The sequence below is a fragment of the Sphaeramia orbicularis genome, chromosome 17 (genome assembly GCF_902148855.1).
Source record: "Sphaeramia orbicularis chromosome 17, fSphaOr1.1, whole genome shotgun sequence".
In the NCBI taxonomy this organism is placed as follows: domain Eukaryota; kingdom Metazoa; phylum Chordata; class Actinopteri; order Kurtiformes; family Apogonidae; genus Sphaeramia; species Sphaeramia orbicularis.
Window position 1 is genome coordinate 34,410,849 of NC_043973.1, and position 13,676 is coordinate 34,424,524.

General features: G+C 33.4%; 1 protein-coding gene across 1 annotated transcript in view; it reads left to right on the top strand.

Moving 5' to 3' along the window:
- The window catches only part of LOC115437389 (uncharacterized), an 89,427-nt gene that overhangs the window by 26,611 nt on the left and 49,140 nt on the right, over positions 1-13,676 (top strand). Inside the window, exons 17-21 of the mRNA XM_030160617.1 lie at positions 1,994-2,152; positions 6,302-6,486; positions 8,811-8,993; positions 12,014-12,105; positions 12,360-12,529. Of these exons, the coding sequence (XP_030016477.1) occupies positions 1,994-2,152; positions 6,302-6,486; positions 8,811-8,993; positions 12,014-12,105; positions 12,360-12,529 (789 nt within the window). The remainder of the gene's footprint in view (positions 1-1,993; positions 2,153-6,301; positions 6,487-8,810; positions 8,994-12,013; positions 12,106-12,359; positions 12,530-13,676) is intronic.

Here is a 13,676-nt window from a genome sequence, read left to right on the forward strand (position 1 = left end):
TATTTTAATTGAGATCACATTGTTCTGTATGTGGAACCTGAACTAAAATGAGTTCGACATCCTTGATTGTTCATATCTTAAGTGTAATTTTTGCTCTTTGCAAATTCATCCCGCGGGCCGGACTGGAACCTTCGGTTCTGGCCCCGGGGCCGCATGTTTGATACCCTTGATTTAGAGGCTCCGTAATGAACATGGAAACTCCGTCATCTTCAGTAAAACTGCTGTAGTCTGACAAATGTCAGTGGTTGTAGACACTTGTTTTTATGTCCAGTTAATAATATATTTTTGCTGAAAGTCATCTTTTCTTTAGTTTTCTCTGTTTTGATATAATAACCTTTGGATTTACTCTGAGTATTAATGAACATCTACATAGTCAGTAACTTAAATATCAGCTGTTTTTCACACACAGGTAATATTGTTTAATAAAACGGTCAGAAATCACTTAGGAAAAGTCACATATAAAGAAAAAAAAATCACCACAAAAATATTATTCATAATAGTGAAATATTTGTACTGAATTCTTTCTTCACCAAAGAATAGAAGAACAGAATTTCACCAAAAAATATGTGTCTTGTTCTCATCTTGTTTCTATATAAATTCAGTTATGTCAAATATTGTAAATAAAAATTACATGAATATAAAAGCTCACAAAGGGAAATACAGGTGGAAATATTTGTAAGAAAGAAAAGAAAAATACACATGCAGACCTTTTTTAGACAGTTGTTGCAAAAATGATTAAACCATCAAAAGTCATCAAAAACAACTCCTGTGTGTGTCATGTGACTAAAACAGACAGAAAAGAAAACATGGAATGAATAAAAGCGCTGTTTTTATCAGTACAGTGACACAGATACTGATGTAAGAACTAAAGGGATTTTGGTTTTTTATCAAGAAAACATGTTAAATGGATAGATATCATCTCTGAAATTAAACTATGAGATTTTTTTTGTTGTTCTCATTATATTTGTCCAAACAAATGGACCTTTAGTTGGACCAGGCATTAAAATGAACAAGAAACTGAAGAAAACAAGGGGTGGGCTAAGAATTTTTTTTCCACTACTGCAGACGCACTGCAAAAATCTATATTTTACCAAATGTGTTTTTCTCATTTCTAGTCAAAATATCTCATCACACTTAAAATTCAAGACTTAATTCACAATTTTTTTTGCTTAATTCAAGCAAAAAAAAATCTGCCAATGGAACAAGTGAAAATTATCTTGGTAAGATTTCTTGAAATAAGATTTTCAAGATCTATTGTCTAAAAATAAGTTCTTATATCTCACCGAAAAGTTTCTCTTTAGGTGATTATCGATAGCCAAAAAACAAAACCTCCTCTCTGCAAATTTTTAGATTTTGAGTTTTCACATTAAATGGTGAGAACAAGGATGACTCCACATTTTCAGTCGATCTGCGAGATAATCCTGCCCTTTCTTATGACATGAAGGTCACCTGACAACAACAACAAAGGCCATACTATAATAAAACTAAACCATTAATTAATCAATCAAATTTTATTCATATAGCACCAAATCATAACAAAAGTTCTCTCATGACACTTTACATATAGAGTTGGTTCAAACCAGACTGAAGCCAATTTACAGAAACCAACAGAATCCTCCAGGATCCACGTTTTTTTTGTTCTCTGAAAAAAATGATTTTTTCAGATAGGAGGTTTTGTATTTTGGCCATCGTTATGTCTTATCTTCAGTGTGATGAGATATTTGGACTAGAAATGAGAAAAATACACTTAGTCAGATTTAGATTTTTGCAGTGTGCAGACTGATTTGCTGAAGAGTTTCATACAGATACATTTATTTCACCTGTGAAAACATGTTTTCTTTTCCACACAGGTGAGTTTTGGTTCTTTATGTGAGGTCTGTGAGAAATCTTTCAAAAAAATGTGTGAAACCAGTGAAAACAATGTTAACACATATACGTCTGTGCTGAGAAGGTGATGGTGAAGATCAGATGGCGACTTCTTTGTCTCGTTCAGTTGTTTGGGAGGAGACGGGCCGAGGAGAACAGTCCCAGGTGTTGGGTCAGTGTGAAGGTGTTTGGGAATGAACTCAGTGCTTTTACCTGTGAAGACCTCCACAGTGACATCAACCAGCTGTCTCTGAGCATGGCCCAACTGGCTGTAAAACTGCTGAAGGTACGGGAGTATTTCAAGTACATATATGAAGTACTGTGTAATCCTTTCTTCTAGATTAACTTTTATGTAGAAATTAAGTAGAAATGCTTATTTAAACAGCCAAAATTGAAATAATTGAACTGTTATATGTACTTTAACTTAGCAAATTTGGTGTTTTTCCTTTCAGTAGTTTTGGTCACTTAGAGCAGGGGCGTCAAACTCATATTAGTTTAGGTGCCGCATTCAGCCCAATATGAACTCAAGGGGGTCAGACCAGCTAAATAATAACAGTGGAAAAATAAAATTATATTATGAAAATATTTACATCTATAACATATCCTTTTAAAAACTATGAATAACACAAACAACCTAAAATTCCTTAAGAAAAACAAGTGCAATTTTAACAATATTCTGCCTCAGGTTATCATTTACACATGTTCATTATAACTTACAGATCACAGCGGATCTAAAAAGACACAAAACGTTTAGTAACAGGCATTATACTGGTAAAATTATACTTATTTCTCTGAAAACATTTCATGCTTTTCATATTTATTCATGTTCACATTTTTTTTTCACAGCCCAATATGATCTGAAGTGGGCAGCAGCAGTAAAATAATAACATGATAATTCACGAATAATGACAAAAATGGCCTAAAATTTGAGAAACATGAAAGGAATGAAAAGAAAGAAAGAAAGAAACAAAAAAATATAAATATGAACAAAATAAACATGAGTATAAAACGTACAAAAACAACTTGAGAAACATGAAAAAAATGAACAGAAATAGACAAGTGTCACAAAATGAACAAACATCAACAAAATAATGTTAAAGTTGCACCTACTTCTCTTAAGACATTTCAGGTTCATATTTATTCAGGTTAGTCCCATTTTTTGTGAAAGGATAGTTTGTAAATGTAAACATTTTCCTGTAATTTTGCTTTTTTTGTTTTTTTGTTTTTTTTTTTACACTTAAGCAGAGTTCTCAAACTCCTGTTCTTTCGGGTTCCACATTCAGTCTGATCTGATCTGCAGTGGACCGAACCAGTCAAATAAGAAGAGAAGAACCGAGAAATAATGACAACTGACAGTTTATGTCTGTGTTTTCGTGAAAAAAAAAACCCATAAAATTATGAAAATGCTTACTTTTTTAAAGTATCCAAACAAAAAGATGTGAATAATAATAATGTTATTTTTTTGCACCAAAATTTGAAGTTGTCATTATTTATAGGCCTAATGTTAGGTATTTTTTGGGTGGTTTTTAGGTGTTTTTTGGGTGATTTTTTTGGGTGGTTTTAAGGTGATTTTTAGGTGTTTTTTTGGGTGATTTTTATGTGGTTTTGGGGTTATTTTTATGTGGTTTTTGGGTGATTTGTAGGTTGTTTTTATGTGGTTTTTATGTGGTTCTTGTGTGATTTTTAGGTGGGTTTTTTTTGGATGATTTTTATGTGATTTTTAGGTGTTTTTTGGGTGATTTTTTTGGGTGGTTTTTATGTGGTTTTAAGGCGTTTTTTTGGGTGATTTTAGATGGTTTTTGAGTAATTTTTGGGTGGTTTTATGGTCATTTTTGGGTGAATTTGGGTGATTTTTGAGTAGTAACTTCTCATTTGTCCATGTGCATTCTGGATCAGATCTACAAAGACACTAAACACTGAGGAACAGGAAGAAAAGAGTTCAAATTGGACTGAATTTAATACAGATATTTCAGGTTGGTCACATTTGTTCAGGTTATTCACATTTTATTGGTACAGGAGAGTTTGGAAATGGAAATATTTTCATAATTTAATGTTATTTTTTGCACTAAAACAAAGACAAACATTTGTAGTTGTCATTATTTACAGACATAATGTAATATTTTTTTTTTCCCAGTAGTAAATCTGCAGTCATTCTTTTGTGTGGGTTCTTCTACTGTTATTATTTGACTGTAGATCAGATTGGTCTGGATGTGGAACCGACACTAAAATGAGTTCCACAGCCTGGACTGTGGAATTTATACTTTTTGCAAATTCATCCCAGGAACCTTTGGGGGGACGCATTTGGACCCTGGGACGCATGTGTGACACCCTTGCTCTAAAGCAAAGAGAAACATTTGGCGTTGTCATTATTTACAGGTTATTATGATAGTATTTTATTGGTCTGACCCACTTGAGATCAAATTGGACTGTATTTGGCCCCTGAACTAAAATGAGTTTTACACCGTTGACTGTTAATATCTTCAGTGTTATTTTTGCATGTGACCCTTTAGCAGGCCGGTTTTGGACCACGGACTGAATGTTTAAAACCCCTGACTTAGAGATATTTGGCTGTTGGTGGGAGGAAGACTGGAAATCTAAGGATTATAAAGTGCAGATGTTTGTGTTAAACTGTAATTAGTCAGAAAAATAGTGCAAAAAAAGTGCAGATACTTCTACTTTTATATTGTGAGTGAGGCGTATAACTCACTAGCCATGAACCTCGGAGTTCTTCGGTACGCGACACGTATCAGTAAACAAAGGCTCTGGAATCCAACTTTTCTGTTTGGGGTCTTTACTTAAAACGTAGATTGATACAAACAAAAAAAAGATGAATTTCTAAATTAAATTTCATGACAGTCAAAACAGTCTATTACAGAAAAGAGCAATCAGAATTATGTATAATGATAATTTCAGGGGACATACAAATGAGTTATTTATTAAATAAGGATTGTTTAAGTTTAAAGAATTGGCTGAATTAAGGACATTACTGATTGTGTTTAGAGCGAGAAATGGACTTTTGCTGCAAATTTGCAGAGATAATTTGTTTTGGGATCACAGGATGAAGAGCATAGAAGGAGGTTTAATTTTAAACAGCAAAGGGTTCGGACTAATGTGAAGAAAATGTGTATTTGTGTTGTGGGTGTCAGAATGTGGAATTATTTGGCAGTGGAAGAGAAGAGCTGTACAAATATTTATCAGTTTAAGAGTTTGTATAAGGAAAGAATAGAGAAGCTTTATAAAAGCATGAAATGACATAATTCAACTTATGGATGTTGGATTTATTTTATTTGCATTGACTATTATGTAAACTGTTTACTGTAATAACTGTAATGGCAATGTATCTGATGTAAGCAGATGTTTCAAGAAAGGAGCAGGTATTATAAGTTTTCTTCATCCTGCTCCTTTCCAATCATTTAGATTGGAATGAATGAATAAAATGAAATGAAATGAAATGAAAGACTGTGATGCTCCAGGCTTCAGGCTTCCGGTTCCACTTCTCTTTCTTTACGTTTTTATTACACTGGGTTACAAAAAAATGTTTTTTGCAAGTTGTCTAGGTTTTTTCAACTGAATTAGGACCATTTTGCACCGCTAAATCCAAAAATGACATCTGTTTTTCTCAATCAGGTCAGGTTTTTTTGCTAATTTGATTTTGAAAAATTTGATCTTCTCACAAAATTGATTACATTTTTGTGACTTTATCAGTTGATTTTTTATATAGTTCTCACCCAAAATAGGTTTTAAGAGAAAAAAAATCATTTTCTAACAGGATTCCTGTTAGGAATAATGGTGTATTCACCGCAGATGTAGCAGAATACATCAGGCTTATTTTTGCAAGATCTTCTATTTGAAGCCATTTCATTCACCTGTAATATTAAAAAAAGACATTAATCATAAATTGGCAAAAGTAAAATCTTCAGAACTCGTTTATTGCAAGAAATATGAAAGAATTTTATATCGTATGATGTGAAAATGCCCATAAATGTAAGCAAAAATGTTAAAAAGCCAATATGTAGCATAGTTCAGAAAGTTGACCAGATTGAGCAAAATTAATGTGATTTTTGGATTCAGCACACCAAAATTATCCTAAATCAGCTCAAAAACCTTAAACAATAAATTTGTTGTTGACCAGTGTAATCCTAGCAGCCAATAGGACTGCATCACACAATGATATCAAAACTTGTACTATTATTACTCACATTCATATAATAGATAAATTATTAATAATGCATGAAATATAAATATAAATATGAGTTTTTAACTGAAGCACAAAAAATGGCTCTAACATATATAGTAACAAAGACTTCAGTGGAACTTTTTCAACCCTCAGTGAAACAGGCAGTCACAGCAGAGTCCATACTTTGTCTGACTCATTTTCTCCTTCACTCGTACTTTCTTCCTCGCTGTCTTTTCTCTCCGTCCTCTGCGTCCTCAGGGTCAGGAGGTTCAGCTGAATCACAGAGCTGTGTTAATGACAGAAGAGCTGCTGTTGCCTTCTCTGTCCGGTTTACCCGTCAAACTGGGCATCAACATGACCTCCCTGCTTTCACTGAAGCTAAAAGGCAACGCAAACTACAGGGACATGGCTCATTTCTCACTGACAGGATACATCAAACCCAAGTAAATGCAAATTACACAACAATATACACACAATAGTTTTGGTTTTATTTCGAGTAAATGACTGATTTTAGTTTATTTAGTCGAGTATTACAAGTCATGTATTGATTTACAGAAGCAGCGAATGGTAAAATGATATTTAATCCATAAAAACTCAAACATCCACCAGCGTCCAAAACCATCTACAGATCTAAATTGTTTAATACCTGTTGATCCACTAATCCTATCATTACATGTCAATAATTAGTGTAAAATACGGTTCTTCATCTTTTCATGGTCATCAGATATGACCCATTTGGACGTTCAGAGGCTCCGTAGTTACCATGGAAACACCGACATCTTCTACAACACTGATTCACCAGTAAAACCCATGGAGTTGGATCAATGACAGTGGATGGACACACTTGTTTTAAATTCAGTTAATGATATATTTTACTAAAAAAGTCAGTTTTTCTGCAGTTTTCTCTGTTTCTGATGTAATAACCTTCAACTTTAATCTGAGCTTTTATGAACATCTACATGATCAGTACATTAAATATCGGAAAATACATGATTTTGACTGAAAACATGCAAAATATGGATGATTATTTTATAGTAAATGGTGACAAATCACTTAAGAAATATTAAATATAGAGAAATATTTATTTATTTATTTATTTATTTAAGAACTACCACGACAGATATGACCCATTTGGACGTTCAGAGGCTCCGTAGTTACCATGCAAACACCGTCATCTTCTACAACATTGATTCAGCAGTAAAACCCATGGAGTTGGATCAATGACAGTGGATGGAGACACTTGTTTTTAAGTTCAATTAATAATTTATTTTGTTGAATAAGTCACTTTTTCTTTACTTTTCTCTGTTTCTGATGTAATAACCCTCAACTTTAATCTGAGCTTTTATGAACATCTACATGATCAGTACATTAAATGTGGGAAAATACATGATTTTGACTGAAAAAATGCAAAATATAGATGATTATTTTGTAGTCAATGGTGACAAATCACTTAAGAAATGTTAAATATAGAGAAAAAATAAATAATAAATATTGGTCACGAGACCCACCCATTTGGACGTTCAGAGGCAGAGGCTTTGTAGTTACCATGGAAACACCGTCATCTTCTACAACATTGATTCACCAGTAAAACCCATGGAGTTGGATCAGTGACAGTAGATGGACATGCTTGTTCTAAATTCAGTTAATGATATATTTTACAAAAAAAGTCAGTTTTTCTGCAGTTTTCTCTGTTTGTGATATGATAACCTTCAACTTTAATCTGAGCTTTTATGGACATCTACATGATCAGTACATTAAATATTGGAAAATACCTGGAAAATATAGTAAATTGTGACAAATCACTTAAGAAATGTTAAATGTAGAGAAAAAATTGTATTAATTAATTAATTTAAGAACTACCATGACAGTAGCACCAGGTCTTTATGGGTTAATATGATTTACAACAGTCCTGGTCTTTAGGAGAGCAGTTTTTTTTAGCTAAACTGAGAGCAGGTGTGACATGAAAGCTGTTATAAATGAAAAAGGCTGAGTATACTGAAGTCACAGAGACGTTTTTGAGGTTAAATAGATGCTACTTAATGCTCAGTGTTCTCATCTTAACCAAGAAGTCCTTTTTTAAAAAAGATATTATAAAAAATAAGTCCACTAAAAGAAAAAAATTGCAACAGTGCAACAAAGCAAACATCCATGAAGTGAGAAGCATTTGTTTTCTCTGAGGAATTAAATGATTTAATGCAGTTCTCATAAGTTTTAGTGATAGTTTTTCAGGTATTGTGAGGTTAAGCATTGATTTAGTGAAGCAGAGAACAGTAGAATGTATGTCAAATATAATTTACAACACTTGACATTAAATAAGAATAGGATGATTGATGTAAAAGTTTTGTCACAAATGGACAGTGTTAAAGTCATGAGGACGTTTTTTAGGGTAAATAGTCGTTCTTAGTAGTCAGTGTTCTTATCTTAGTGAAGAAGTCAGAGCTTTTTTAACATATTGATGAAAATGTGTCCAATAAGAGAAACTGTTTGATTGGTTTCTGTTGTTCTTTAATTGTTCAGTCTAGTTTAAGTTGTTTTATTTATTTTACTGCAGAAGAAAAATGTAGAGTGAAAGAATCCATGCAAAAAAAACACAAAAAAAAAGCCAAACACCGTCCATGTATACCATTAGCATTTTACATTGTTTGACTCATGGCAGGGTTCACTAATTAACCAATGATATTCCAAACTGTGTTGCATTTGTAGTTTTTATTTAGTCATTCATTTTCTTCTAGTGTTTTTAACCTGTATTACCCTGGTATGTTCTCAGTGCCTTTGTGGGGCTGTGGGCCAGGATGGGGGTTGACGGGGCTTTGGGTCAGGCTGCGGTGGAGTGGGTGTCAGACCTGAGGAGTTCCACCAGTCTGGATGGAAATGTTCAGCTGCAGGAAGGACAGGACCTCAGAGTCACACTCAACACGCCTGAAGACGTCATGGACATCATTTCATTCAGGTAAGTCTGGTCATGGAGGAAACTACATATGTGTACAGTATTCTGCAATGTACAAAACACAGTAGTCGTGTATTTGTATTTACCATTTTGACCAAGACTATATATCAGTGGTTTCCAACCTTTTTTGGTTGTGACCCCATTTTAATGTCACAAATTTCTGGCGACCCCCAACATTCAAAATGGAGCCTTTTTTTTTGGTTTAAAATTAATTTGTTTTTGATCATGTAATAGTTTGCTATACAATGTTGCAAATAAACGTTAATTTTAGACAACATTTTGATTATATAATGTAAATTTTTATCAGTAAGTTTTATTTTTATTATTATTTTTTTTAATCAATTATTAGAAATTTCAGGCGACCCCAGACATTCAGAATGGAGACATTTTATTTGCTAAAATTCATTTGTTGTTGATTATGTAATAGTTTACTATAATATATTGCAAATAAACACTAATTTTAGGTAACATTTAAGCTATTTAAAGTAAATTTTTTATTAATAATTTTAATTTTTTATCGCTTACTAGAAATTTCAGGCGACCCCATTTGAATTCCAGGTGACCCCACGTGGGGTCCCAAACCCAAGGTTGAAAAACACTGCTATATATACTTGTAGAAGTACTTGTGTCGTTTACTGTTTTATTTGTTGTGGCTTTACTGTATTTAGTGTATATATTCATTCTAATATCAACTCATAATTGCAGTTTGTCATGTCATGTGGAGCGTTAATAAACACTGAACTCAACTGAGCTGAAAATAATTTAACCCATAAAGACCCAAACAGCCGCCGCCAAAACCATCTACTGATCTAAACTGTTTAACACCTGCTGATCCACTAATCCTATCAATACATGGAAATAATTGGTGTAAAATACAGTTCTTCATCTTTTCATGGTCATCAGTTATGACCCATTTGGACGTTCAGAAGCTCCGTAGTTACCGTGGAAACATCGTCTCCTCCTACAACATTAATTCACCAGTAAAACCCATGGAGTTGGATCAATGACAGTGGATGGACACACTGGGTTTATGTTCAGTTAATGATATATTTTGCAGAAAAAGGTCACTTTTTCTTCAGTTTTCTCTGTTTCTGATATAATAACCCTCAACTTTAATCTCATCTTTTATGGACATCTAAACATGATAAGTGAATTAAATATAGGAAAATACCAGGTTTTTACTGTAAAAACACAAAATAAAGAGGATAATATTTTAATAAATGATGATGAATCACTTAAGAAAAGTTAAATGTAGAGAAAAAACTATTGTAGAACTTCCATAGAAGTAGCACTGGATCTTTATGGGTTAATCCAAATCTATTTGTGAGTATTTAGCTGTCATTATTGGGGACGTATGAATGGACACATATTTTATCCACTGTAGGTTATGCAGGCCCACATATTAACCCTTTTATGCACAATGGTTACTACAGTAGACAACTATTCTACAGCTGGTCTCTTGTATATATTATTTTATGTATATTTTATCTGTATATTATATTTTTATATTTTGTTGTTTTAGTTCCATATCAGCCAACCCAGTGGACAATGATTCATCATCCCAAACACTGACATTCAGACCATTACTGTAACTTTGCTGTTCTTGATAAACCTGATCTGCACTAACATGTTTGAGTTTAAACAGCGGTTAATTGTTGGCGTGTAATAAACAGTTTTGGGGTTATTTTTAGACAAAACGGTTTTTTTTGTTTTGTTTTTTTTACACATTATCTCCATGAAGTGAATAATAACTAGTATTAGAATATGTTAAAATGTGAGAAAATATTAGATTAGCAGCATTAAACAGGTTTTTATTTCATTCTTTTCATATAATTTTCTGATTTTGGGTTTTAAATACATGTTTCTTCAAGAATATAATGCATGGTGTAGCTGAGGGGACATTTTTGTAAATCCATAAAAAAAAAAAAAAACTCTACTGTATTGTTTTTTTCATGCCTAAGGAGGAATAAAAACACTCAAAAAAACCAAAAACAAAATCTCAACTAAGGTTCTCATAATTAATGCATGAAAAGGTGAATAGTATATCTTGTATAAAAGTGACTGAAGTGACTAAGTAAGCTGTTAAATGCATCAGTAAATAGTAGTTTTATTCAGACTAGGAGTTGTAAGATGGTTTCTCCACAATTTCTCTACAAATGACAAAAAAATGTGTCTTTTTTAATGTTCACTAGTTCTCAAGCATCTACAACCACTTCTATTTCTTGAACTACATGGGTTTCATTGGTGACTCAGTAGTCATTTTTCCATTGGATATCTGCGCAAAACTTTACCGATATTTACTAAATGTCGAAAAAACAAAAGTGCATAATGTCGGTTTTTCCATGAAATTACAAATGCGATGATTTGTTTATTATTGCGAAATGACACGAGAAGTCATTCCATAAACATGGCGACGAACGTAAATATGGTGTTGATTTACAGATATATTCATTATTATTTTGTATTACCTCTCTATCTCGTACTAAATTAAAAAATTATTGGGTTTCCTGGTGTGTCCACACATACTGCGACATGCTTCTTCTTCTTCTTCGCTTGTTGTAACGTACGTCAAGATTCATTTTTTTAATTCACATGACTCTAGTTGCGAAAAAAGGTCTTCCCATTGCAGTTTTGCATGATATACCATTACCATTTGCCAGTGCAAAAACTTTTAATCAAAAAATGAGACTTTTGGTGAAATTGTTGTTTTTTCATTAGGTACATTTTTATCCACAAGTTATGTTTGCGCAATTTGAGGGTCAATAGAAAAGTGACTACTGTTGCAGAAGATGACAGTGTTTCCATGTTCACTATGGAACCTCTGAACATCAACAATGAGAAACTGCATTTTACCTGAATGCATTAACAGGATTAGTGTTTCAAAAGTTATTAAACATGAGAACTAAATAAGCTGTTAAATACATCAGTAAATAGCAGTTCTATTCAGGCTTGGAGTTGTAAGATGGTTTCTCCACAATTTCTCTACAAATGACAAAAAAAGTGTCTTTTTTAATGTTCACAAGTTCTCAAGTGTTTCAACTGAGTGGAGACCACAGAGAAGAGATAAAGGGCCCAAAGAGTCGAATCCAAAAGACCACCTGCACACCAAAGACATGTAAGTCCTGCTGGGAGTCTATTGTTGTCTGTTTTATCCAGATAAAAATTCAGTTACTACTGCATTTTGTTTGTCTGTCCTTTTTGTCTTCTGATTCTGCTTTTTAATTAGTTTCCTGTGACTTTCCTCTCCAAATGTACATTGAACTGAATTATCTTAAATATTCATTATGCATCAAACCATTTTCCAATAAAAGTCCAACTACATTTTTCACATTACTGTGGCTGAAACATTACGCTCCTTCCTTCTCACAGGGTCTAAAATGGTGGGCTGGCAGCTGTGCTCTAATGCCTCCTACCCTTTATCTGCTGGTGGTGTTTCTGTTCCCCCCTCTGGACCGCTCCACTTCTCCCTCAGGCTGCTGAAGCTCGACAGGGGCCTCCATTATTATCTACTGGAAGCTGCATATTCACTGCTTCCACAGGTAGAAAGCCACGTAAAAATCTACAAATGAGTGGAATAATGGAATTAACCCTTTATAAGGCACTCATAGAAATACTCTGAAAGTCACAATTTCAACCTTTGTGTGTTATTGAAGGACAGAACAAGACTTTAATACTTTTGTGAAATTCTCAACATGATATCATGAATTGCGTACAGATAACACGCCACTTTTAAATGGCGTGTTGTCTGTACACATTATAAGCTTTCTGCGTGTATGTTCACGCCGCATCAAATACTATGTGATGAACGGTTAGGGTTAAGGTTAGCGGTTACGGATATGTGAACCAGAGATCTTGGCGCACACTGACACGCAATCAAATGGCGTTCAATAACACACGAAAGAATGAAAATGCATATGTATAGCACGCCAAATGTCATAAGAACTGGCATGATATTCAATCCAATCCAATTAATTTTATTTATTAAGCACTTTAAAACACCTGCAGAGGACCAAAGTGCTGTACAGAAGAATAATTAAAACCAAAATAGAAGAATAAAATACACAATAGATTAAAAGACATAGAAACTGTACAAAAAGGAAAAAGTGCTATACAGAAGAATGAATAAAACCCAAATAAAAGAAAAAGCCATACAATTAGGATTCAAAGGAGTTTTATTTGTCATTCCATCACAAAGAAGAGAACGAAACTGGTTTCTGAGGACCCGTATTTGCCATATGAATAAAATACAAACAACAAAAATAACAAAAATAAATAAAATAAAAAATAAAACAAAAATAACTAAATAAATAAAATAGATAAATAAGAACAATAAACCACTTACAAATAAAAACAATAGAATAAAGATAGTACCTTCAAACATCTCACATGGTTTCAAAAGTCAAGGAGAAAAGATGGGTTTGAAGAAGGGATTTAGAAACAGACAGAGGAGGTGTGTCTGATATGCAGAGGAGGATGGTTCCATAGTTTAGGAGCTGCTTCTCAAAGGCACAAAGGCACGCTCACCCCTGAACTTGTGCACAGTTTTAGGTCCACTCAGGAGTAGTTGGTCAGCTGACCTGAGAGAGTGGGGGGGGGTATATAAAGCAGCAGTAGCTCAATTGGCATTGCACAATGAAAATAAATTTAAGAAATTGATAAAGAAAAAAAACACGTGATTTCATGAGA